We start from the raw sequence: 24,903 nt of genomic DNA, 5'->3' as shown, positions 1-24,903 counted from the left end.
ATGGCCAAAAGAATGAGGAGCCTTGAGCAAAATTTGAAAAATATGCAAGGTTTGAGCGGACAGAAAAGCGTCTCCTATGTCGATCTATGCATGTTCCCTCACGTGCATCTCCCTGTGGGTTTTAAAACTCCAAAGTTTGAGAAGTACGACGGGCACGGTGACCCCATTTCTCACCTCAAGAAATACTGCAATCAATTGCGGGGAGCCGGCGGAAAAGAGGAATTGTTGATGGCGTACTTCGGGGAAAGTTTGGTAGGAGTCGCTTCAGAGTGGTATATGGACCAAGACATATCTCGTTGGCATATATGGGATGATCTTGCCAGAGACTTCGTAAGGCAGTTTCAATATAATTTTGACATCGCACCAGATAGAAATGCCTTGTCAAACTTAAAGAAGAAACCCTCAGAAAGTTTCAGAGAATACGCCATCAAATGGCGCGAGCAAGCGTCAAGAGTAAAACCTCCCATGGACGAGATAGAGATGGTCACTACTTTCCTCCAAGCTCAAGAGTCTAACTACTTTCAAAACATGATATCAGCCATTGGAAAGCCTTTCGCGGAAGCAATTAAAATTGGGGAGATGGTAGAGAATGGTTTGAAAAGGGGAAGAATTTTGGGTCAGGCAGCCATAAGGGCAACCTCCCAAGCCGTCCAAAGCGGGTCTGGAGGAATGGCAAGAGGGAAGAAAAAGGAGGAAACATCCATGGCGGCATCAGAGGAAGAAGAATATCATAGTCCCGGGCTTGGTTCTTCGGAAAGAACCCCGCAACATTATTTCCCCCACCAAAATGTGACCTACACTCCTCAGCCCTACATGGTCATGAGCACCCAGCCTTACGGCCAGCGGTCGCAGCCAGCCAATCGGGGACAAGCTCCACATCCCAGAAATCAGCCTCCTCACCAAAACCACTACAATCCTCGACCTTCCCAGAATAATTTCCGTCCTCGGGAACCACCCCGGAGACCCAACTATACACCAATCGGTGAACCCTATTCCACCCTATTCCCTAAGCTTGTCCAGATGAATTTGTTGCAGCCCATACCACCAAACGGGCAGAACCCGGGATCACCATCATATCAGCAGGGTGTCAGATGTGCATACCATTCAGGGGTAGAAGGGCACGACACCAACAACTGCTGGACATTGAAACAAGCTGTAGAGAATCTTTTAGACCAAGGGAAGATTGTGTTGAAAGACGAGGATATCCCAAATGTGACCAATAATCCGCTGCCCGCCCACAACAACGGGCCGATAATTGGGATGATTTGTGAAGACGAGGAGATTGATCCGGCGCTTAAAGCCATCATTGCTATTGCTAAAACAGAAAGGGAGCCAGGGCAACTCCGGAGCATGAAAAAGGAATAATTGATGTATCCAAGCAGGCCTCTATGGTATGGGGGACGATCAAACCACCTCGGCCGAACGAGCCAGTGTTTGTTGGACGCATACCACAGAAGCCAAGATACAACGAAGAGGAAGGTGATGAGGTGTTCCCGCTCGAGGAGAGTGAGGAAATATGTGAGGCAACGAGGGAAAAGCTATGCGAAATACACATGGTCCAGCCAGGAGAGGGCACTAGCACCGTTGAAGTATCGTACATGGGACCAAGCACCAAGCTTCAAAACTAGAAGGCTACGCCATTCTTGATCAAACGGAAGTCCTAATGAACCTGTCTTGCCACTTTATCTGCATCACGAGTTACCCCAGGGTGTGACTCAGATGTTTTTCTTTAGTTTCATGTTTTTAATTTCCTGAATGTCAACCTTTTTCTTTATCTTCCCCAAAATGCCAAGAAATGAAATCATGTTTCATTACTCACTTTCTTCTTCTATGTTTTCTTTTTGTGTTCTCTTCAATTCTGATAAATGCAGCTTTAAATAACATGACATGTTTGCGGACTTCATGCTCGGATCACGAGAACTCCGTCAGATTTTAAATAATGAGTCAAATTTGAGATATAAAGAATTTGAAAAGTAGGAACAACTAAAGAAAATTGGTTCATGGTTTGGAAAATGTCCGTCACTAAAGCAGAGTTGGAGAGCAGTAAATGGGTTTAGACCCGTACAGAATGTTAACCTTAATAACTACGGTTTGTCACGAGCAATTGTACCAACAAAGAAGGGTCCATACGTCATTGAAAAACATTACCAAGTGGAGCATTTGTATCTGGGCGACGTCGAAAGAAATGACGTCAGCCTTGCTTGGAAAGCAGGTGCGGTGATATGTCAAAATCGCTCTGGCGATATTTTTGCACAGTTTGAGATGACGAAGGCTTTCATTCTCGCCACCCAAACACGATTGACCCTTTTGCAAACCCATTTGAGCCGGTTACTCTCCTTTGATTACCCTCTTTGGAACCTGAAAATATTATTGAAAAAAAATGAAAAAAAAAAGAGAAGAAAATATATACGGAAAGTGAAAAACAAAGCAAATCAGAAAAACAAAAGAAAATCAAAAAAAAATGACTTGCCCGAACTACGTTTGACTTGATTCCGAAAGGATACGTAGTCAACCTCTCCTTGGGGTTCAGTCACACCAAAACAAAAATCCAGGAATTCCCCCGAAAATAAAACTGGGGCAGAAGTTATAATGATTCGGCAATGATCCCGCCCAAAAGGTTCCAAAGTTGTAGTTCAATCCACATTCTTTTCACCCCAAGCCTTTGTCCAAGTCCTTCTGATCAATCAGCAAAGCGTTTCAAAATGGGAAGATGGAATTATTTGGGTCTGATACAACAAAATGAGGAGAATAAAATGAGAGAGTCTTGTCGGTGAAAACCTTTGGGCACCGTGAGGCGACGCGAGAAGAGAAATCAAAAATGAGAGAGCTTGTTTAGTAAAAACTCGCAAAGAGTGCTAGCAGGCGACAGCAAGAAGAGAAATGAGAGAGGTCGACTAGCGAAAACCCGCAAAGGGCGTTGTCGGCCGAAAAGATGATTCCACCTCAGAAAGTCCTGGCAAGGTTCCCGGGTTTTGAAAAACATAGATCTGTTTTGATTCATGAGGAAATGCAAGTTCTTAAAGGTCGGGCATCCAGTCCAAAAGGCATGTCATGTCAGTTGAAGCCAGCATACACTCCAGATAAGTCCTTCTTCTCTCCCCGAAAGGGACGCTTCTCTTTAAACTCATATGCTTTCCTTTACATAGCTTTCTTTGAGTTCCTTGTGATCTAACTCTTAATTCCGTAACAATTACAAAGAAAGGTGGCAGGACCGGTTTTTACAGGGCCCCGTTTGGCAAGAGTCAAATAAAATGTACGGCCTCAGTGGCGCGTCAGTCCCATCCCGACTGGCCATGGTAGTTGATTTGCTTCCAAAGTAAAGACGTTCAAAAGAAAAGAAGAGCCTACGAAGGCAAAATAAAGTTGGAGAGGTTAAGTCCCATGCGATTAGCCACTACGGTTTAGATTTCAGGATCAAAATCCCTGACACAAAACCGACAAATCCCCACAGGGTCTCCCTTTGTAAAAATTCCCATATAGTCTCCCTTGGTAAAAATCCCCACAGAGTCTCCCCTTGTACAATTCCCCAAAGAGTTCGCCCCAGCACATCCCCAGCAAGTCTTCTTTGTAAAAAAAAAAAAGAAAAAAAATCCTCACAGAGATCGCTTTAGACAAATCCCCACAGAGCTTCCCCTTGTACAAATCCCCACAGAGTCTCCCTAATAAAATCCCCACCGAAAATCCCCAAGCAGAACGGGACGGAAAAACCAAAGCCTTACAAGGCAAATCATCACAAAATCTGGAAACGCAAGTCTGAGTAGTCCAAAGGGTTTTGCATGTGAATCCAATCAATAGCAGAGTTTCTCAACAAGAATTAGGCCAAGACAAAGCAATTGGAACGGTCAAGACCTCCAAACTAACCGCCGTTTTCAAACTGACATTTTTTTCTTTGTTTAGGAGGATTGAGACAGGTGCAACCCAAAGCAGCCGTGCAAGAAGCAGGTGTAGCCCAAAAGAAATAAAGCGCGCAAGCATTGAAACAGCCTTGCAGCGGAAAACGACTAAAGGCAAGTTTCCCCATAATTCTTTCGTGCATTTTTGATAAATAAAAGGAAGTAAAAAAAGGGGTGAACCAAAGAAAAGAAAGAAGACAAGCAATAAAAATGAACATCCCAAAAGAAAAACAAATCATGGTAGCATAGGACCTCATTCCTCGACTATCCCAGTATAAACCACGGATCTCCCTGGCATAACCCAAGGAGCCTTTTCTACCCAAATCTCCGGCATAACCCGAGGACTCTTTCCTTTTTCCTGTATAACCCGATGACTTCCCCGGCATAATCCGAGGACTCTTTCCCCTTTCCGGCATAACCCGATGAATCCTTCGGCATAACCCGATAAATCTTCCTGGCATGTTCCGATTAATTTTCCGGCATAACCCGATGAATCTTCCGGCATAACCCGATGAACCTTTCGGCATAACCCGATGAATCCTTCCGGTATAACCCGATGAATCTTCCGGCATAACCCGATGAATCTTTTCGGCATAACCCGATAAATCTTCCCAGCATAACCCGATAAACCTCCCGGCATGTTCCGACGAATTCCCGACATAATCCAATGAACCTTTCGGCATAACCCGATGAATCCTTCCGGCATAACCCGACGAATCTTTCGGCATAACCCGATAAATCTTCCCGGCATGTTTCGATGAATTTTCTGGCATGATCTGATGAATCTTCCGGCATAACCCGATGAATCCTTCCGGCATAACCCGACGAATCTTTCGGCATAACCCGATAAATCTTCCCGGCATGTTACGATGAATTTTCCGGCATGATCCGATGAATCTTCCGGCATAACCCGATGAATCCTTCCGGCATAACCCGATGAATCTTTCGGCATAACCTGATAAATCTTCCCGGCATATTCCGATGAATTTTCCGGCATGATCCGATGAATCTTCCGGCATAACCCGATGAACCCTTCGGCATAACCCGACGAATCTTTCCGGCATGACCCGATGATTCCCCCGGCATAACCCGAGAACTTTCCCATTCAGTCAGCATTAGGGTTTTAAACCCTAAACTGAACTTTTTCCATTCAGTCAGCATTAGGGTTTTAAAACCTAAACTGAATTTTTTCCTTTAGTCAGCATTAGGGTTTTAAACCCTAAACTGAATTTTTTCCATTCAGTCAGCATTAGGGTTTTTAAACCCTAAACTAAACTTTTTCCATTCAGTCAGCATTAGGGTTTTAAACCCTAAACTGAACTCTTTTCTTTCAGTCAGCATTAGGGCCCCAACCCTAAACTGAACTTTTCCCCAGTTGGTCAGCATTAGAGTTTCAACTCTAAACTGAACTTCTCCCCAGCTAGTCGGCATTAGGGCTCCAACCCTAAACTGAACTATTTCCATCCCGCCGGCCTTAGGGCTCCAACCCTAAACTGAGCACTCATATCTTGTGGTCGTACCGTGGATCCAATCCCGAAATTGGCATTTTGGAAACTAAAATTTTCCAAATTCCTTCATCAATTCTATGAACTTCCTGGCAAATAACTCACGAAATTTTTCCTAGTGAAACTGGGGCAGAAAATTTCGTTCGTTTGTTTTTCCCCGCAGGTCTAACCTCGAGCCACCTGGATCGAAATGACCCACGAGATGAGTCTCAACTCAGAATCAGAGAAGAAAAAGACAAAAAGAAGATGTCTCGAGATACCGGAGAAAATGGAAGGCGGATCGCGCCAGGACTTGATCAAAGTCCCGAACTCTGCCAATCACGTCTCACTCAGTATCCCAGAGATTAAACAAGCACCTACAACTCGCAAGCATCAAGATTCGGATCGAAGTCTCCAAGCAAAATCAGCTAAGACCCAAGATCAAGTCGCAAAAGAATCATAGATAGGAATCTTGTAACTAGCAGTTGACATGCATATAAGTATTTAGTTCAGTTTTAATTTTTCTTTGGTTGTAATAAGGCGGTCAGTAAAGCAACGGTGACAACAACAACAGCAGTAACAGCAAGCATTACAATCCCATGGTAATCCCAGCTGCAAGAATTTCCCGAACTACATTGACCTGATTCCTGTTTAGCCCGGGATATGTAGGAAATCTTTGAAGCAAAGATTCGGTCAGATTTTTCAAAAAAAATGTGCTAAACACGGAGTAGTCCAATAGGCAAAAATCGCTCATATCCGCTCACTTTATCTTTGCACGAAAACTCTTCGTGTTTCCGAACAAAGAGGGGCAGCTGTGAGCACGTGATTTTTGTTTTCGCGACAATCACTCCAAAAGAAACAAAATAATAGTAGTTTGGTCTCGCTGCACAAGTTTTCGGATTTTACGTGGCATTTTCGGTATTTATTTGTGATCTTCCCCTTTTGTATTTTTTATCAAAAACAAAATATATGTGTCGTGTGTAAAATATAAAGTGATGTTATTTTTTTTTTTGTGTGATTAATTGTTTGTTTAATGTTTTTATTAGTGTTGTTTAATTTAATTAAGGGATTAAAGAGGAAAAGGGATTTCGAATTGGGTCAGTCCAATAAGACAAGCCCAAACTAAATTATCCAGTCCAGTCCATTTCGGCCCTAGGAGTTTCCCAAACGACGTCGTTTGGGTCGTGCTTGATCTGGGTCGTTGATCTCAGAATGATCAATGGCCAAGATCACATACCTCGTACCCACGAACAGATCCGACCCGTTCTACCCGAACCAACCGTGACCCTTAGTAAGCTAAACGACATCGTTTCAGTTAGACCTTCAGATCCAGGCCGTTGATCGCGTTTGATCTAACGGCCGAGATCAAGCCATCCATCCCATATATAAGCTTCCCTCTCATACCCCACCCCCTATCCGAACACCCCTGCTTTTAGGTCATCCCCTCCAACAGACCTAAACCCTTCAGAACCCTAGCCGCCCCCTTTTCCCTCACCATTAATCCCGGCGGCATGGACGCCAGTGACCCCCACCTTAACACCATAGACGCACCTCACCATCCTGAACCCAAATCCATCAACCACTTAGCTCGAATCCCCTCCCACCTTCTCAAATCTTCATTTGAAGATTTGAGTCGAACCTCGACTTACACCGATTTACCCCAGCTTCACACCAAACAGTCCCCGGACCTCCCTCGTGACCAAACCATGCTTGGTTTGGTCCGAATCTAACCAGGGAAACATAAATCCCAGATCTGCTTTTAGGAGCCCTAGGGTTCCTCATAACTGATTTGTGTCTGCTTGAGCCAAGTGATTAGGGTCTAATGGACCTTAATCTAAGTGTTTCTCATTTGAGAACACTTCGATTAAAGTCCGTTCAACCCTAAGAAAGATCAATTCAAATCCGAGCTAGGGTTTGCTGATTTTTCAAGATTTCAGGTATTTTTGTTTTCTTTTCTATCAGTTCATGAGTTTTGTTGTAATTAAATGTTTGCTTATTGCCCCAAAATGTTAGTTGATTTTTATTTCTGAGTTAATTAGTCGACCGTGTCCTGTCCACCTTGCCCGGGCCTTTGCATTTTGGTCAAGTCCTTCTTCATTCACTGATAATGTGTGTGTGTGTAAACTGTATAGTCAGTTGAATTTGAAATTGGTCGATTATTTAGTTCCCAAGGTCATTTTGTTTTGACAGTGCAATTTGAATCGCATGTTTGATACTGTTAGATTTCTGATCATCAGCTTCGACTGTATATGTTACCATTAGTATAGTCGAGTCGATACACATCGTCAATAAGTTCAAAGCTTTGAATGATAATAATTTGATTGGTTTTTCTGCTGAAGTCCTACTTAAATCAAATTAGGAATTAAGTTTAACTAATTATAGTTGTTGTATTTGAATCAGAAATTTAAGGGTCTGGTCTGTAACTGCAGTCTGAATTGGGGGGCATGTGCACTTGTGCACAACATGTGCATAAAGGCTTTTGTTAAGATTAAAATAGTTTGACAGCATATGCTGTCAGATTATATTCTTGCTGCCCATGTCTGATTTTAGTTTAATAAGCCAATTAAAAGGGCTGTCAGGAATATCATGGGGGGGTTCCTAATTTTAAATGTTTGAGTGAAAAAAAAAACAGCTGAAAAGGAAAAGGTTCTGAGTTGTTTAACAAGCTGTGGAAGCTGATGTTAGGCTATAAAAACAGGCAGAAGTTCTATTAGTCAAGTGACTCAGACTGATTTTTGGGGAGGAACTGAATTTGAAAAGAAAAGAAAAACACAGACATATTTGGAGACTGAATTTTAAAGAGAGGGGGATATAGAGAGAGACCACAGGATAGGCAGATATAGACACAGATACAAGAGAGAAAAGATATAGAAAAATCAGAGACTATTTCTTCACATTGTTGTTTGGATTTCATTTGTTCTTCAACTTGTTCAATCAATGCTGATTCTTCCAAGTTTAAACTGAGTTTACTGGTTGTGGGTTGCGTTGGTTAATTTCCTGAAGTTGGTCTATCTTGGGTTTCTATTTCTACTGCTTTGTTTGCTGCTGTCACTTAGCCATTCTTCCATCGGCCATAGTTGTATCTTGCACTGGGACTTGTTCTTATTTGTTACCTGTTGTTACTGTTGCTGTTTGGTATTGCTCCTACTGCTCTACTGACTTCTCTTCTTCTTTGATTGTAAACACTCCCAGGTATACACTTCTGAAACCATGTCTGTTGTTTGAAGCTTTGAAGTAGAAATAAAAGAAATGAATGTTGTTTACTTCACAATACTTATGTTCAAAACATGGCCATAGGTTGAATGGTAGTTGGCCTGCATTTGTTTAAGTTCATTCCAACTGCAATTGCCCTGTATGAATTAACATGCATTCTGATTAAGATGAACTATTAGATAGCATTGTTTGTTAGATCAGACGTATTTTAATGTATATGACCATTGGGTTTTGATTTAGTTATGACATTATAACATAGAATCATGGCAAGCATCTGTATGTATTTTGTCTAGACCTCTGAACTGTCAAATCTGTTGTATTTGGTTCCGTTTGACTTCAGGATAAATGTATCCCAAACAAAATCTCATGTGGTTACGTTAACAGGTTGGCCATGTATGCCAACCCTCTTGTTAGATTACTTGTTCCGATATAGGTTCGATATGGGTTTCGATATAGATTCACTGTTTCGAAATAATGCGATGACTTTTGAGGAAAATTAATAGGCATTTTTAAGTTCAATTAGTAGAAGATTTCCTAATAAACAGCCGATTTCATTTATCAAGCCCAAATAAGCTAGTTTTTTTTTAAAAAAAATTCAAACTTGAAGGTCGTTTAATGTAAGTTTAGTATATGTTATTAGTTTGCTTGCAATCTCCCTTAGCAAATTAACAAGCGTATTCACACTTTGAAGACAAGGCATGAGGTAACTCTCACCTCATAAACAACCAATCAGGTAATCAAACAAAATTCGGATTCGGCAAACATAGTAAGGATTTAGTACGTAGTTGCTTAAACCAGTAAGTTTGGTATCTTCTTTCTTTTATTTTTTAGAGACAAATGTAATAGAAATGTAGTCACTTTAGGATATCCTTTTAAAAGTAATGAGACGAGCCTCGTCAAATAAAGATACACATCGCGGGGCCCTCAACAATTGATCATAATAAACGCAAAAGTTTTGGGATGACTGTCTAGAAAAGTTCACTCCTTCCCCAAAGATAATAACGCGTTAGGCTTGCATTCTTAAAATTCGGGTGCACATTGATGTGACCCAAATCCAAATCTCAACGGAGTCAAGATGTGTTAACAACTACGGGTGCATTGATTGCGACGTGGTTTGAGATGCATTTTCACGACGTTGCAATTCTATAAAAATAAATGATAATAATAAAAGCGGTTTAAACTTAATAAAAGCACGTAAGTCGTAACATGTATTTAAATCAGATATTTAGTCATTATAACAATTTAAGCGACCGTTCTAGAACCACGGGATTCAAGGGTGCCTAACACCTTCCCTCGGGTCAACAGAATTCCTTACTTAGAATTTCTGGTTCGCAGACTTCATTTGGAAAAGTCGAAAATTTCCTCGATTTGGGATTCAAAATAAACCGGTGACTTGGGACACCAAAAGCCAAACCTTTCCCAAGTGGCGACTCTGAATTAAATAAATAATCCCATTTCGAATATTGTCACTTAAATTGGAAAAACTCCCTCGCGTATCTTACCTTTCGGGGCAGGCGCGCTAAAAGGATGTGTGACACTACCCACCACAAGAGCCACATTTCTTTGTCCATCACACCCAAACTTACACCCAGCCTCCGGCTAGCCCGCAATGGCGTGCGCTGGCTCCCCAGAATACATATCCACCTCCACAAAACACATATCCACCTTCACAAAACATATATCCACCAGCAAGGGCCTACAGGAATCCTTCGGGACCAGGTTTCCGTGGGAATCAGACTTTCAGGAATGAAAGGGTGTAGAGGCAGAGAACATTCACTCCGCTGGGAGAAACCTATACTACTCTGTTCTACAAATTGAGGCAGTTAGGCCTATTGAGTCCTGTGGAGCCCAAATTGCCAAATCCCCTTCCCAAAAATCTGGACCACTCAGTAAGCTGTGAATATTGTTCGGAGGCTCCCGGGCATGATACTGAGAAGTGTTGGAAGTTGAAGACTGCTGTACAAGATCTTATTGACACAAATAGGATCGAGGTCCAGGAGCCAGAGGCACCTAATATCAATCAGAACCCGTTGCCGGCACACCATGGAGCCCACATGATCGAACTAGTGCACGAAGGAGGGAAGCTCAAAAAGCTCTCACAAACGGTAATGATGATCCGTGCCAGTCCGAAAGAAAAGGTGATCAGTGGAAAAGCGGTAGTTCAGTCGGAAAGGGTAGAAGGCAAGCCAGTGGTGGTGATGGGGAAGAGTTCGTCTGATGTTGCCAAGAATCCAGAGCCGGTCAAAGTAACGGTGCAAGGGATATCAAGCAAGCCAGTAGCCGTGAAAGGGGCATGTACAGGACCAGTTGTTATCAGGCCAGTAATGCAATTGCCAATAATTAGCGAGAAAGTTGTGCTATGGAGCTACAGTCAAGTAATGGTAATGTATAAGGGAAAGGAAGTTGTGGAGGAAATATGTGAGGCACAGGGGTTAACTCCTTCGGGAAGGTGTTTTTCTCCCGCAGAGTTAAGAAGGGCCAATCCAGTAGCGACAAAGAATCCAGTTACCGAGGAAGAGGCGGAAGAATTTTTAAAGAAAATGAAGGCGCAAGATTACTCCATTGTGGAGTAATTGAGGAAGACCCCGGCACAGATTTCATTGTTATCATTGTTGATCCATTCAGACGAGCACCGATGGGTATTGATGAAAATTCTGAATGAAGCCCATGTTCCGGATAAGATCTCTGTGAACCATCTGGAGAAAATAGCAAACAAGATTTTCGAGGTCAACAGGGTCACATTTTCAGACGATGAGTTGCCCGTGGAGGGTATAAAACATAATAGAGCCCTTTATTTGACTGTGAAGTGTGAAGACTTAGTAGTCACTCGAGTACTGATTGATAATGGGTCCAGTGACAATATCTGTCCTTTGTCCACATTGAACAAACTGAAGGTCGATGGTGACAGGATTCACAAGAACAACATCTATGTTCGAGGGTTTGATGGTGGTGGTACAGACACAGTGGGTGACATCATACTTGAATTAACAATTGGTCCAGTCGAGTTCACCATGGAGTTTCAAGTGTTAGACGTGGCAGTGCCATATAATCTTCTGTTGGGGCGACCCTGGATCCACGCCGCCAAAGCAGTACCTTCTACATTACATCAGATGGTCAAATTCGAGTGGGATAGGCAAGAGATCGTAGTACATGGGGAAGACAATGCAAGCGCCGTAAATGATGCCATCGTACCCTTCATAGAGACTGATGATGATAAGGGACCGTAAGTTTACCAGGTTTTCGATGCGGTTTTAGTGGACAAAGTTCCCGAAGGTGAAAGCATCCCACTTCCGGAAATAGCAGCTGCAACTGTCATGGTAGCCTCGGAGATGTTGAAGAACGGGTTTGTGTCAGGCAAAGGTTTAGGGGTTGATCTTCAGGGTATTGTTCAGACGGTTTCTTTGCCCAAAAATCTGGATACCTTTGGGTTGGGGTTCAAGCCTACAGCGGCGGATGTGAGACGAGCCCGCAAGTTGAAGAAAAGAGTCTGGGTCCTTCCCAAGCCAATCCCGCGCCTATCCAGATCATTTGTCAGAGCAAGTATCAGAAAGTTGTCGGTCCCGAAAGTTTTCAAACCACTGATTGGGCCAGATGGAGATTTAAATGAGGGCTTTGAAAGGTTGTTCGCCGATGTCAACATGATAGAAGCTGGAGAAGGGTCTAGTAGGTTAGATGTAGAGTTTGTGGGGCCTAGGGCAAATATCAACAATTGGATGGCTACTCCCCTTCTTACCCGGAGGGAGTCTTGGTAGTGGGCTCTGATTTTTCTTTCTTGTCTTTTTGGATTATTCCAGGGTTGTAATCCAGTTTTGTTTTGTATTCGGCAAAGTGTGAAACTTTGTTATCCCGTATTTTAATAAAGTGAAAGCTTTTTTCTTCTTATTTTGTTCTAATTTTGTTTTCTTCTTTTCTCTTTCTGAATAGTTCTCTTTATATTGGTTCCAATGACATGACATGCACAACGGATCTTCAACCCAGTCTAAAAATCAATCTGATTCCGAACTAATTGTACAAGAGGTCGATTATGATGATTAATCGGAATACGATGAGGACGAAGCCTTCGAAGAGATAAACAGAGAGTTAAGCCAGTTTGAAGAGAAATCCAAGCCCAACTTAAATGACACAGAAGCCATCAATTTAGGGGATGCAGATGATATCGGGGAAACTAAAATAAGCATCCACATTGCACCGAATATCAGGGAAGAACTAATCAAAGCACTTATTGAGTTCAAAGACGTTTTTGCATGGTCGTATGAAGACATGCCGGGGTTAAGCACGGATTTAGTGGTTCACAAATTGCCCATTAACCAAGTATGCCCTCCCGTCAAGCAGAAATCTAGGAAGTTCAAAACAGATATGAGTGTGAAGATTAAAGAGAAAGTAACCAAGCAGCTGCAAGCAAAGGTTATTCGGGTCACTCGATATCCTGATTGGTTGGCTAATGTGGTGCCAGTGCCGAAGAAAGATGGGAAGATCAGGGTGTGTGTCGATTACCGCAATCTGAATAGGGCAAGCCCAAAGGATAACTTTTCATTACCCAACATCAATATCTTGATCGATAATTGTGTCGGACGTGAGATCGGTCTTTTGTGGATTGTTATGCTGGGTATCATCAGATCTGATGGATGAAGAAGATGCGGAAAAAATGACTTTCATTACGCCGTGGGGGACTTATTGCTACCGGGTAATGCCATTTGGTTTGAAGAATGCTGGGGAAATGTACATGAGAGCAATGACTACTGTGTTTCATGACATGATACACAAAGAGATTAAGGTATACGTGGACGATGTGATCATAAAATCCAAGTATCAGGAAGACCACGTAGCAGACCTAAGGAAGTTTTTCCAAAGACTTCGAAGGTACGATATTAAGCTCAACCCGGCCAAATATGCATTTGGTGTTCCATCTGGAAAGTTGTTGGAATTCATAGTCACTCGGCGAGGCATTGAGTTGGACCCGTCAAAGATCAAATCCATCCATGATTTGCCACCGCCGAAAAACAAGACAGAAGTAATGAATCTGTTGGGAAGGTTGAATTATATCACCAGGTTTATTGCTCAACTTACAACAACTTGTGAACCCATTTTTCGGCTACTGAAGAAAGATGTTGCGGTAGAATGGACGGCAGAATGTCAGGAAGCATTTGACCAAATCAAAGGATATTTATCAAATCCACCTGTGTTGGTTCCACTTGAGCTGGGAAGACCGTTAATTCTTTATCTAGCGGTCCTGGAGAATTCGTTTGGCTGCGTACTGGGGCAACATAACATTACAGGAAGGAAGGAGAAAGCCATCTATTATCTCAGCAAGAAGTTTACAGGATATGAGGTTAAGTACACTCAACTCGAGAAGACATGTTGCGCCCTAACTTGGGTGGCCCAGAAATTGAAGCAGTATCTGTCATCATATACTACTTATCTTATTTCACGCTTGGATCCACTGAAGTATATTTTCCAGAAGCCTATGCCCATAGGGAGATTGGCGAAATGGAAAATATTACTCACAGAATTCGACATCGTCGATGTGACGAGGACGGCCATGAAGGCCCAAGCATTGGCTGATCACTTGGCTGAGAATCTTGTTGATGAAGAATACGAGCCCTTGAGGACGTATTTTCCTGATGACGAAGTAATGCATATAGATGAGTTGGAAATGACCAAGGAACCAGGATGGAAGCTTTTTTTCGATGGAGCCGCAAATGCGAAGGGAGTTGGAATAGGAGCTGTACTTATTTCTGAAACAGGACATCATTATCCTGTTACAGCTCAGCTGCGGTTCTATTGTACCAACAACATGGCTGAGTATGAGGCATGCATTTTGGGTTTACGTCTAGCTGCAGACATGGATGTCCAGGACGTTTTGGTCTTGGGAGATTCGGACCTCCTAGTGCATCAGATTCAGGGTGAATGGGAAACAAGGGATTTGAAGCTCATACCATATCGACAATGTTTGCACGATCTGAGCAAGCGATTTCAATCAGTGGAGTTTAGACACATCCCAAGAGTTCATAATGAGATTCCTGATGCTTTGGCCACCTTAGCATCAATGTTGCACCACCCAGACAAAATTCATGTTGACCCGTTGCATATTCAGGTTCGTGATTAGCATGCTTATTGCAAAATGTTAGAGGAAGAGCTGGATGGCGAACCATGGTTCTATGATGTCAAGGAATACCTCAGGATGGGGATATACCCAGAGCAGGCCACCGGAGATCAAAAGAGAGCCATTCGGCGACTGACAAATGGATTTTTCCTCAGTGGAGGAGTGTTGTATAAAAGAACACCAGATTTGGGATTGCTGAGATGTATAGATGCTAGTCAATCCACGACAGTTATGACAGAGGTACATGTTGGAGTTTGTGGGCCACATATGAGCGGATATGTATTGGCGAAGAAGATTCTTCGAGCAGGGTACTATTGGCTCACTATGGAGCGTGATTGTATCAGTTTCGTGTGGAAATGCCATCATTGTCAGATACATGGAGATCTGATTCATTCTCCGCTGACAGAATTGCATACAATGTCAGCACCATCGCCATTTGTTGCTTGGGGCATGGATGTCATTGGACCTATCGAGCCGGCAGCTACCAACGGTCATAGGTTCATTCTGGTGACTATCGATTATTTCACTAAGTGGGTTGAAGCTAAAACTTTCAAGTCGGTAACCAAGAAGGCAGTGGTAGATTTTGTTCAGTCCCATATCATCTGTAGATTTGGGATCCCAAAAGTGATCATCACAGACAATGGTGCTAATCTTAACAGCGATTTAATGAAAGAAGTATGTCAGTAGTTCAAGATTACGCACCGCAATTCCACCCCATATCGTCCCAAAGCGAATGGAGCAGTTGAGGCAACCAACAAAAACATAAAGAAGATACTTCGGAAAATGGTAGAAGGTTCGAGGCAATGGCATGAAAAATTACCATTTGCGTTGTTGGGTTATCGCACTACTGTTCGTACTTAAATAGGTGCAACTCCTTATTTGTTGGTATACGGAACCGAAGCAGTGATACCGGCAGAAGTTGAAATTCCATCCCTTCGGATTGTCGCTGAGTCTGAGATTGATGATGACGAGTGGGTCAAAACCCGTTTGGAGCAGTTGAACTTGATCGATAAAAAGAGATTGGCAGCTGTGTGTCATGGCCAGTTATATCAAAAGAGAATAGCAAGAGCATACAACAAAAAGGTGCATCCCCGAAAGTTTGAAGTGGGCCAGCAGGTGCTGAAATGCATCCTCCCGCATCAGGCTGAGGCAAAGGGCAAGTTCACCCCGAATTGGCAAGGGTCATTCATTGTAACCAGAGTGTTGTCCAATGGCGCTTTATGTTTAACAGATATTGAAGGGAAATGCGTCGACATGGCTATAAATTCTGACGCAGTTAAGAGATATTATGTATGATTTCTTTTGATTGTAATTGTTGTTTGTTTGCATTTGGCATGGTATCAGAGAATGAAATGATGGAGGCAATATGTTCTTCCATCCAAACACTTCAACCTTTGCTTCCCTTTTTGAGCCTTATTTATTCTTCCATACCCCTCTTTTGGAATCAGTAATGAAAATAAAAGAAAAAAAGAAGAGAAAAATAATGATAATAAAGACAAAAGAAAAGTCACAAGAAAAACAAAGGAATTGGGAACTACGTTTGACCTGATTCCTCAAAAAAGATATGTAGGCGCCTCACGGCTCGGTCATAGTGTAACAAAAAATAAAAATCCCCAAGCAAGAAACTGGGGCAGAAGTTGTGTTTGTAATTTTGGGAAGGAAGTTTGATTCCAAGAGTTGTAATGTTTTACCCATCAAAATTATTTTGAACCTTTTGATACCCCTTTTCTTTTAGCCATACACAAAAACCCATATTGATGTCCAAAAAGACCTCCCGATCAGTATCCGAGAAGTGCCAAGTCATGCAAATGGAAGTCGGGAATAACACTCTGATCCCCAATAGATAAGAGGATCATAAGCTGGAAATGAATTGATAGCTGAAAGAATCCCCAGTAAAGAGAGTCATATCGGTAACACTCCAATCCCCAGCTGAAAAAATAAATAAAATGATAGAGTCTTATTGGTGAAAACCTCCACAGGCACCATAAGGCGACATAAGTTGAGAAAAATAAAACGAGAGTCTTATCGGTGAAAACCTTCACAGGTACCATAAGGAGACGGGAGTTGAGGGAAATTAGAGAGTCTTATTAGTGAAAACCCCTCGAATGGCACTATGAGGCGACAAGGGGTCAAAAGAGGCAAACAAGATAAGATTGACGGAAAGGATCCGTCGAGGCATCAAGCAGTGCAAAGATGTTGAGTCGACAAAAGAATTAGGCGCTTACATATCCCCAACAAAGTAAGGCCATCAGAAAGATTGATTGATATAAATAGACTGGGTTGGTTAATCCAAAATGCATGACGTGATCATTGGGATCGGTTGTACCGTTCAGATAAGTTCTTTTCTTTTTTTTCTCCCCAATATTTTTTCAGAAAACTACTCTTCTCTTATTTTCTCGAATTCATCATTTTTTTTATTTGTAAAGACTTTATCTCCCCAACAGTTTGTTTTGAAAAGGATTTTCAGAGCTTATTACCAGTTGCTAAGATGGTGCAAAAACACAATATGGATAGGACGGGCCAAAGATAATGCAATGGAACGAGAAAGACGTTCGTTGCAAGACCAAATGATGGATTGGTCTAGGATTTCGGGGAGAGTATGGATAAAAGTGGGAGGCAACAATTGGTGAATAAAGAATCGTCAAGAAACAAGAGCATCCCTGGCAGATTATCGACCAAGTTCCAAGAGGGTCGGACAACACGGATCAGGGAAAGAAGAGGGGGAAAACCATCCCCAGCAGGAATATGAGCGCCAGCAGGAATATCATCCCCAACAAATAATCTCATCCCCAGCAAGCTTTGGTAATGTAATGGAACACAAAGCTGGGAAAGGAGAAAGAGAAAACCATCCCCAGCAGGAGTGGCACGACCACTCACCACGTTTTAAACTAACAAAATTTTGTGTCTTTGATTTGAGGCAGGGACAGGAAATGTTATAGATGATGAAAAGATATCATGATACAAGAAAGATTGTCAAACTGAGGCAGAAAATTTTCTTTCATTTTGAAAATTTTCTGGAAGTCTGGTACCCACTTAGGGAAGAAGCAAGATAACACAAGTTTGGGGAAAGATGGTATCCCCAGCAGTTTTCGGAAGAAGGCCAAACAAGTTTTAAAGGAAGCAATTTCAGAAGGAAGATTACACAAGTCTTAAGGGAAGTAGTTCCAGTGGAAGAAAAGTACCAACTTTAAGGGAAGTAGTTTTTGAAAGAGGAAAATAACATATTTTTGAACAAAACACTGGTGTTATCCCCAGCGATTTTCAGAGGAATGAAACACCAGTTTTGAGGGAACCAATTCTGGAAGAAGATAATTTCGAGCTACAAGGAAAATGGTCCAGGAGGCAGGAAGGAGCAACAGCAATAAAATGCATTTTTTAAGAAGTTGTTGAAGTCAGGAGCCCGCCTGGAGAATGGAAGTGTTATGTTTTTAAGAAATAGTCGAAGTCAGGAGCCGACCTAAAAAATGGAGGTGTCATATTTTTGAGTTGTAGTCGAAGTCAGGAGCCCGCCTGGAGAATGGAGGTATTATGTTTTAAGAAGTAATTTAAGTCAGGAGCCCGCTTGGAGAATGGAGGTGTTATATCTTTAAGTTGTTGTCGAAGTCAGGAAACCGCCTGGAGAATGGAGGTGTTATATTTTTGAGTTGTAGTCAAAGTCAGGAGCCCGCCTGGAGAATGGAGGTGTTATATGTTTATAGTTGAAGTCAGGATCCCACCTGGAGAATGGAGGTATTATGTTTTAAGAAGTAATTAAAGTCAGGAGCCCGCCTGAAGAATGGAGGTATTATATTTTCAAGTCGTAGTTGAAGTCAGGAGCCCGCCTGGAGAATGGAGGTATTATATTTTAAGAAATAGTTGAAGTCAGGAGCCCGCCTGGAGAATGGAGGTATTATATTTTTAAGAAGTAGTTGAAGTCAGGAGCCCGCCTGGAGAATGGAGGTATTATATTTTTAAGAAGTAGTTGAAGTCAGGAGCCCGCCTGGAGAACGGAGGTGTTACATTTTAAGGAATTGTTGAAGTTAGGAGCCCGCCTGGAGAATAGAGGTGTTATATTTTTAGGAAGTTGTTGAAGTCAGGAGCCCGCCCGGAGAATGGAGGTGTTATATTTTTAAGAAGTTGTTAAAGTCAGGAGGCCGCCTGTAGAATAGAGGTGTTATATTTTTAGGAAGTTGTTGAAGTCAGGAGCCCGCCTGGAGAACGGAGGTGTTATGTTTTCAAGAAATTGTTGAGGTCAGGAGCCCGCCTGTAGAACAGAGGAGTACATTTCAAAACAAGTCAGGAGCCCGCCTGTATAACAGAGGAATAAATTTCAAGTTCGAAGTCAGGAGCCCGCCTGTAGAACAGAGGACTACAATAAATTTTAAGTTCGAAGTCAGGAGCCCGCCTGTAGAACAAAAGACTATACTAAATTTCAAGTTCGAAGTCAGGAGCCCGCATGTAGAACAGAGGACTACAATCAATTTCAAGTTAGAAGTCAGTAAAGCGGAGGGTTACAACAAAATATCCCCAGCATAAATTCCGCTACAGAAATCAGAAGGAAGACTACAAGAGCAAGTTTGAATATAGATAAGATGTTGTAATCCCCAAGTTAGTCTAGCTTCTTGTTTTCTTTTTAGCACGGTGTAATAAGGAGGTCGGAAAGCAGTAGTAACAGCAAAATTGCAGTCCCATGGTACTCCCAGCTACCAAAACTTCCCGAACTACATTAACTTGATTCCCTTTTAGCCAGGGATATGTAGGAAACCTATGAAGCAAAGGTTCGGTTAAATCTTTTCAAAAATGCTTCACACGGAGTATTCCAACGGGCAAAAATCGCTCGTATCCGCTCACTTTATCTTCGCACGAAAACTCTTTGTGTTTTCGGACAAAGAGGGGCACCTGTGAGCATGTGATTTTTGCTTCACGAAAACTACTCCAAAAGAAATCGAAAAATAAAACAAATGTCATTTGGGTACAAGTTTAAGAATTTCGCGTGATATTTTCGTAATTATTTTGTCTGTGAGTGTTTATTTTGTTTAATTAATTAAAAAAATACAAAAATACATGTTGCATGCACATTTAGGATTTAATTATGCATTTTGGAATTAGTTAAACCATAGTTTGGTTTTAAAAGAAAGAAAATCACAAAAATATGTATTTGTTCTATTTTTGTCAATTAGTGTACAATTGTGTGATTTTTGTTTCTAATTGGTGTTAAATTTTGTGTGTTAATTGTAGTTAAGTGTTAATTAATATTTTGGTAGGTTAATTTTGGTTTTACAATTTATTGTAGAATTTTTTGCTAATTAGAAATTAAAAGAAAAGAAAACAAAAACAAGTGGAAATACCTACAAAATCGGAACTGGGCCGTCCAAAACAACCAAAAACCAGGCCCAATTCAACACCCCTCACCCGGTCCAATTTGGTCTGTCTCCAAGACCACCCAAACGACGTCGTTTTGATGCACAAAATCTGAACCATCCATCCCTTTTGATCTAATGATCCCAGGCTTCCCCCATAACCCGGGCCGACCCAGTCTCGTAGCAGGCCAAACGATGTCATTCCCTATTAGTAAAATGATCCAGGCCATTGATCATGATTGATCCAACGGCCAAGATCAAACGCCCTCTCCCGTATATAACCCTAATCCCTTACCCCACGCCCCAAACCAAACCCCCCTCACTCCATCGTCTCTCTAAAGCTTAGAGACGGACCAGACCCAAACCCTAACCGCCATTGCTACACCTCCGCGTGAAACCCGGCGGCAACAACGCCGCCGGTCACCAAATTAACGCCCCTAAGCCATCTGACAACCCTTGTTACGGATCTGTTAACCGTTTGCCTCGAATCAACCTCCAGCTTCTCAAATCTTCAATCAAAGATTCGAGCAGAACCTAAACCTACCCCAACCAGTCCCAAACTCACACCACGGTACCCCCTGACCTCCCTCGTGCCCAAAATACCTTTGGCCTGGTTCGAATCAGACCAGAACCATTCGAACCCCAAATGGAACCAAGAACCCTAGAAAACCAAAGGTTGAAATCTGTCCAAATTAAAGGATGATTTAGGGTCTAACCGACCTTAGTCGAAGTGTTCTCAGTTGAGAACACTCGATTAAGGTCCGTTCGACCTCAAAGAGTTCGAGTCTGAGTTCGAATCAAGGTCGTCTAGTTTCCAAGTTCTTGAGGTATTTTTCCTTTCCTGTTTGTTCCATTTTGTGTTTGTTTATATCTGTTTATTTGTTTAGTGTAGTTTTATTGATTTTTCAATTTTTTGTCGATTGATTCTGTCCTTCTTCAAAGACCTTTTATTTGGTCGAACCTTTTCTGGTCATGGTCGAGTATATAATAAACAATATAATCGATTCGAATGAGCTCCGTTAACTAGTTAAGTTTCATTATAAATCCATGTTTCTATCAATATGACTCGAATCACCTCTGTGCATGTTCGATTCTGATTATTTGCTATTGATTGTATGTGTTCGTGTAGTTGATTCGATAAGTGTCGTCGATTAGTTTTACAGTCTTGAATGTTAGAATAACCTGATAATAATTTGATTCATACTGCTTAAATTTTGATTGAGTCATTGTTTGAATTTAGTTGTGAATTGGTTATAGTTGTAGTACTTTAGTGATCAGTTAGAAATCAGTTATTAGGTTTATAACTTAGAAATCAGATTAGGAGGTTTAGGACAGGACAGTAGTTCATATTCCCAGGGGGTAATTTGGGCTTGAAACCTGAAAATGACTTAGTGTTCTGTCAGTAACATTAAAGTACCATTAAACTAATAAAATAGTTTAAAACAGTAGTGGGGGGTTGATGACTGTGTAAGGGATCATGGGCACCATTTCACAAGGTTTAAGGGATTTGAATAGAAAAATAGGCTGCCCATACCCGCATGGGATTAATAAATAAAAAGAAGTTTAGTGGGGAACAAAACATATTCTAGTGGAATTGAAAAAGAGATCATGGGCAGAATTAGTTTAAAAAAATTCTGCCTGAGTGCTTTTGAGGGGGGCAAGGTCAAGTGTTGGATATAAATAGGGGTCTGGACAGAATTAGAGGAGGGGCTTTTGAATCCGAAAAAAAAATCACTATTTGAGAGTTTAAAAATGGTTGGCTTTTGAAAACACCACTCTTTCAAGAAGTCACACGTTTGAAAATCAATGGAAAAGGGTCCTAAAATCAGTCTAGGATAGTTGTAAAGTTAGTTCTTGTTTCTTCTTTAGCTCGGGAGAATCAGTTTAAAAGGAAAAAGGGTTAGGCATTCATGGAGTTTGTTACTGTGCCATTGGGGTCCAGAGTTGTTGCTGATTTGATTTTGAGTAAGCTGGGTCTGTTGTAGCTGTTTGGTTTCCTTCCTGAAGTTGAAACTAGTGTGCTGTCTAGTTAAAGTTGACTCTTGGACTGCTTTCTGCTACTCTTTTGGTTTGAAGTTGGTTTCAAGTTAGGTTTATTTTGGGTGTTGTTATTGCTGTGTTGGTTTGTTTGTGTTGCTGTTTGGTATAGCTGGGGAATTTTTAACTGGTTTTCCTGAGTTGCTGTTGGATATATGTTACTGTTGCTGTTGTGCTGTGCTATCTGTTGTGTTGATCATTCCTTCTTCTTCTCCATTGTATTACATTTCCAGGTACACATTCTAAAAAACTTGTGTTGATGTAAGCTCGAATTTGAAGTTGAAGTTGAGATGAAATGGAAATGCAGTTGTTAGTTCTATTTGACATGACTGTATAAATAAACTGAAACTGTTTCTTTATTAGCTAGATTATCACTCGATATGTCTTGAATGTATATAAGCCTGTGATCTCGAGCAGTGGTTGTATTTAGTTTTATGTTAAGTTAATAGGATAGTTAGATTAATTTCAATTTTGGTAATTTGTTTCGTGAAGTCATTTGAAAGCGATTCACGTTGCAATAAACCTTTAGTAATGGTCGTCATGTGTTTTGTACTAAAATAGGACTGTTTATTTGCTACATCATGGCATGTTAAAATTGGCCCATAAAGAGTGTTGTGGTTATTTTGTTCAAGTTGTTCCAAGTAGAACGACGTACTGCTTCCACGATAAAATCAGGATGCTTACCTAATGACATGCAAATGAATAAGTAAATTCTTGACTTTAGGGCCTCGATCCCTCGATCTCTCCTACGCAGTTTGGCACGCCCCATTCGGTTTTGGGCTTGCCTCAAGGCCCACCTGTTGTTGTTCGTTCACAAGTAGAATTAGTTAGCCCATTTAATTTGGGCCTGATTTAAAGGTTTCAGTATATAGTTAACACAATATAAGTTTGGGGCTTTGAGTTAGGTAGCGGGTTCAAATTAAAAGGTCCGTCCTTTTGTTTGGACTCGAACTTGAACTCGAAGCCCGCTTTTATAATATTAACTAAGTATGACTTCTTCTCTTTTATTTTAGAGACGAACTTAATAGAAAATGTAGTCACTTTAGGATTGTCCTTTTAAAATAAACGAGATGAGCCTCGCCTAGTAAAACGCATAGATTGTGGGGCCCTCACAAATGTATGTATTAATTACTTAGAACTCGGGATCGACCGCTTAGCAAACTTTACGGCCTTTTCCCAAAATAACCACGCGTTAATCTCTTTAGGTTCGTACTTTAAATAGCATTACATTCTCAAATTCGGGTGCACATTTATGTGACCCAAATTCAAATCCCAACGGAGTCAAAATGTGTCGCTAAACACGGGTACATTGATTGTGATGTGGTTCGAGATGCATTTCCACGACGTTGCAAATTCCTTTAAAAATAATGAATGAGACGAGCCTCGACAAACAAAAGTACACAAGCTACGGGGCCCTCTATACGTGTTGGTAAAATTACTTAGATTTCGGATGGGCCGTTTAGCAAAATTTCACGGCTTTACCCAAAATAATAATACACTAGTCGCTTTAGGCGCGCCTTTAATAACATTATTTCCCTAAACTCGGGTGCGCATTTATGCGACCCAAATCCAAATCTCAACGATGTTAAAACGTGTCCAAAATCATGGGTGCATTGATGTGACGTGGTTCAAAATGTGTTTTAATAACGTTGCAATTCTCTTTTAAAATAATAATAATAATAATAAAAGCGGTAAAAAGTTAAAATTTGCACATAGGTTCAACATGTATTAATATCAGATAAATAAGCCGAATATGATGGTTGAGCGACCATGCTAGAACCACGGAACTCGGGAATGCCTAACACCTTCTCCCGGGTTAACAGAATTCCTTATCCGGATTTCTGGTTCGCGGACTGTAATACAGAGTCAATATTCTCCTCGATTCGGGATTCAACCGATGACTTGGGACACCATAAATCTCCTAAGTGGCGACTCTGAATTAAATAATCAATCCCGTTTCCATTGTCCTTTAATTGGAAAAACTCCCCTAATCCCTCTGTCTCCCTGCGGGCGCGGGTTAAAAAGAGGTGTGACAGCTCTGGCGACTCTGCTGGGGATCGTACCCAGAATCTCTGGTTCAGGGTTCAGAATTCGAGCTTAGATTAATTGTTATATTTGGCTTGATTTATTATCTTATTTTATTACATGTTTTGTCCTAATGTGCTAAAATGTTGCTTTTATCGCTTTGATATTATCTGAACTATATATATAAACTGCTACGAAATCCCTCTCTTCTCTCTCTTGAGGAGTGCACGCTGGTCGTGACTTCTTTCTGTTAGTGTCATATCCCAAAATAGAACGAGGATTCGGAGGAGTTGCAAAACCGGATGATCTTTTGGTTACTGGTACGCAGTTCCCATCCTCGGCTCGAGTGGTCCGCTCGGGTAAGCCACGTCTAGAACAAACACCCAGGATAAACCTAGTATAACAAAACCTCATGTCGGATCCCTAGTAGGAACGTTTATTTGCATTATGTGCACTTGACTTAGAGGACTCAACACATGGGTTGGGTCCGTCTAGGACAAGCGACCTAAAATGGAAAAGATCATCCTGCTGCATCCTGTTTGTTTTATGCATTTATTTGTTGCAGACTTGCATGCTGACCGGCTTCTAAAAATACTGGAATATCGGAAAAGGAAAAAAAAAAGAAAAAAAATGAAAAATGTTTTTTAGTGTAATTTATTTAAACAAGTCTTGTTTTCAGAATTAGGTTATTTTCGTTGTCCGAACTGCGCTGGTTTGATTCTCACCGAATGTGAGATACGTAGGCAGCCCTCATTGGGTCCAACCTCCTTTTTTTGCAAAAATGTCAAAATTTCAAATCTTTCGTCATA

The 24,903-nt window shown here is 41.4% G+C and overlaps 1 protein-coding gene across 1 annotated transcript; it reads left to right on the top strand.

Annotated features, from left to right (window-relative positions):
* Positions 1-22,436, top strand: LOC138883902 (uncharacterized). The gene is made up of 3 exons (XM_070164620.1): positions 1-745; positions 22,182-22,302; positions 22,433-22,436. The coding sequence occupies exons 1-3, from the start codon at positions 1-3 to the stop codon at positions 22,434-22,436; spliced, it is 870 nt and encodes a 289-aa protein (XP_070020721.1).
* Positions 22,437-24,903: the final 2,467 nt, after the last annotated feature.

Source organism: Nicotiana sylvestris, chromosome 12 (assembly GCF_000393655.2).
Source record: "Nicotiana sylvestris chromosome 12, ASM39365v2, whole genome shotgun sequence".
Lineage (NCBI taxonomy): Eukaryota > Viridiplantae > Streptophyta > Magnoliopsida > Solanales > Solanaceae > Nicotiana > Nicotiana sylvestris.
This window is presented reverse-complemented; position numbering and strand designations above follow the sequence as displayed.

Excerpts from the sequence above, each read along its gene's own strand:
- LOC138883902 (XM_070164620.1), top strand. The coding sequence starts at position 1 with ATGGCCAAAAGAATGAGGAGCCTTGAGCAAAATTTGAAAAATATGCAA. Across the intron at positions 746-22,181 it reads ATATCATAGTCCCGGGCTTG|CTGGGGAATTTTTAACTGGT; the intron begins GTTCTTCGGAAA and ends TGTTTGGTATAG.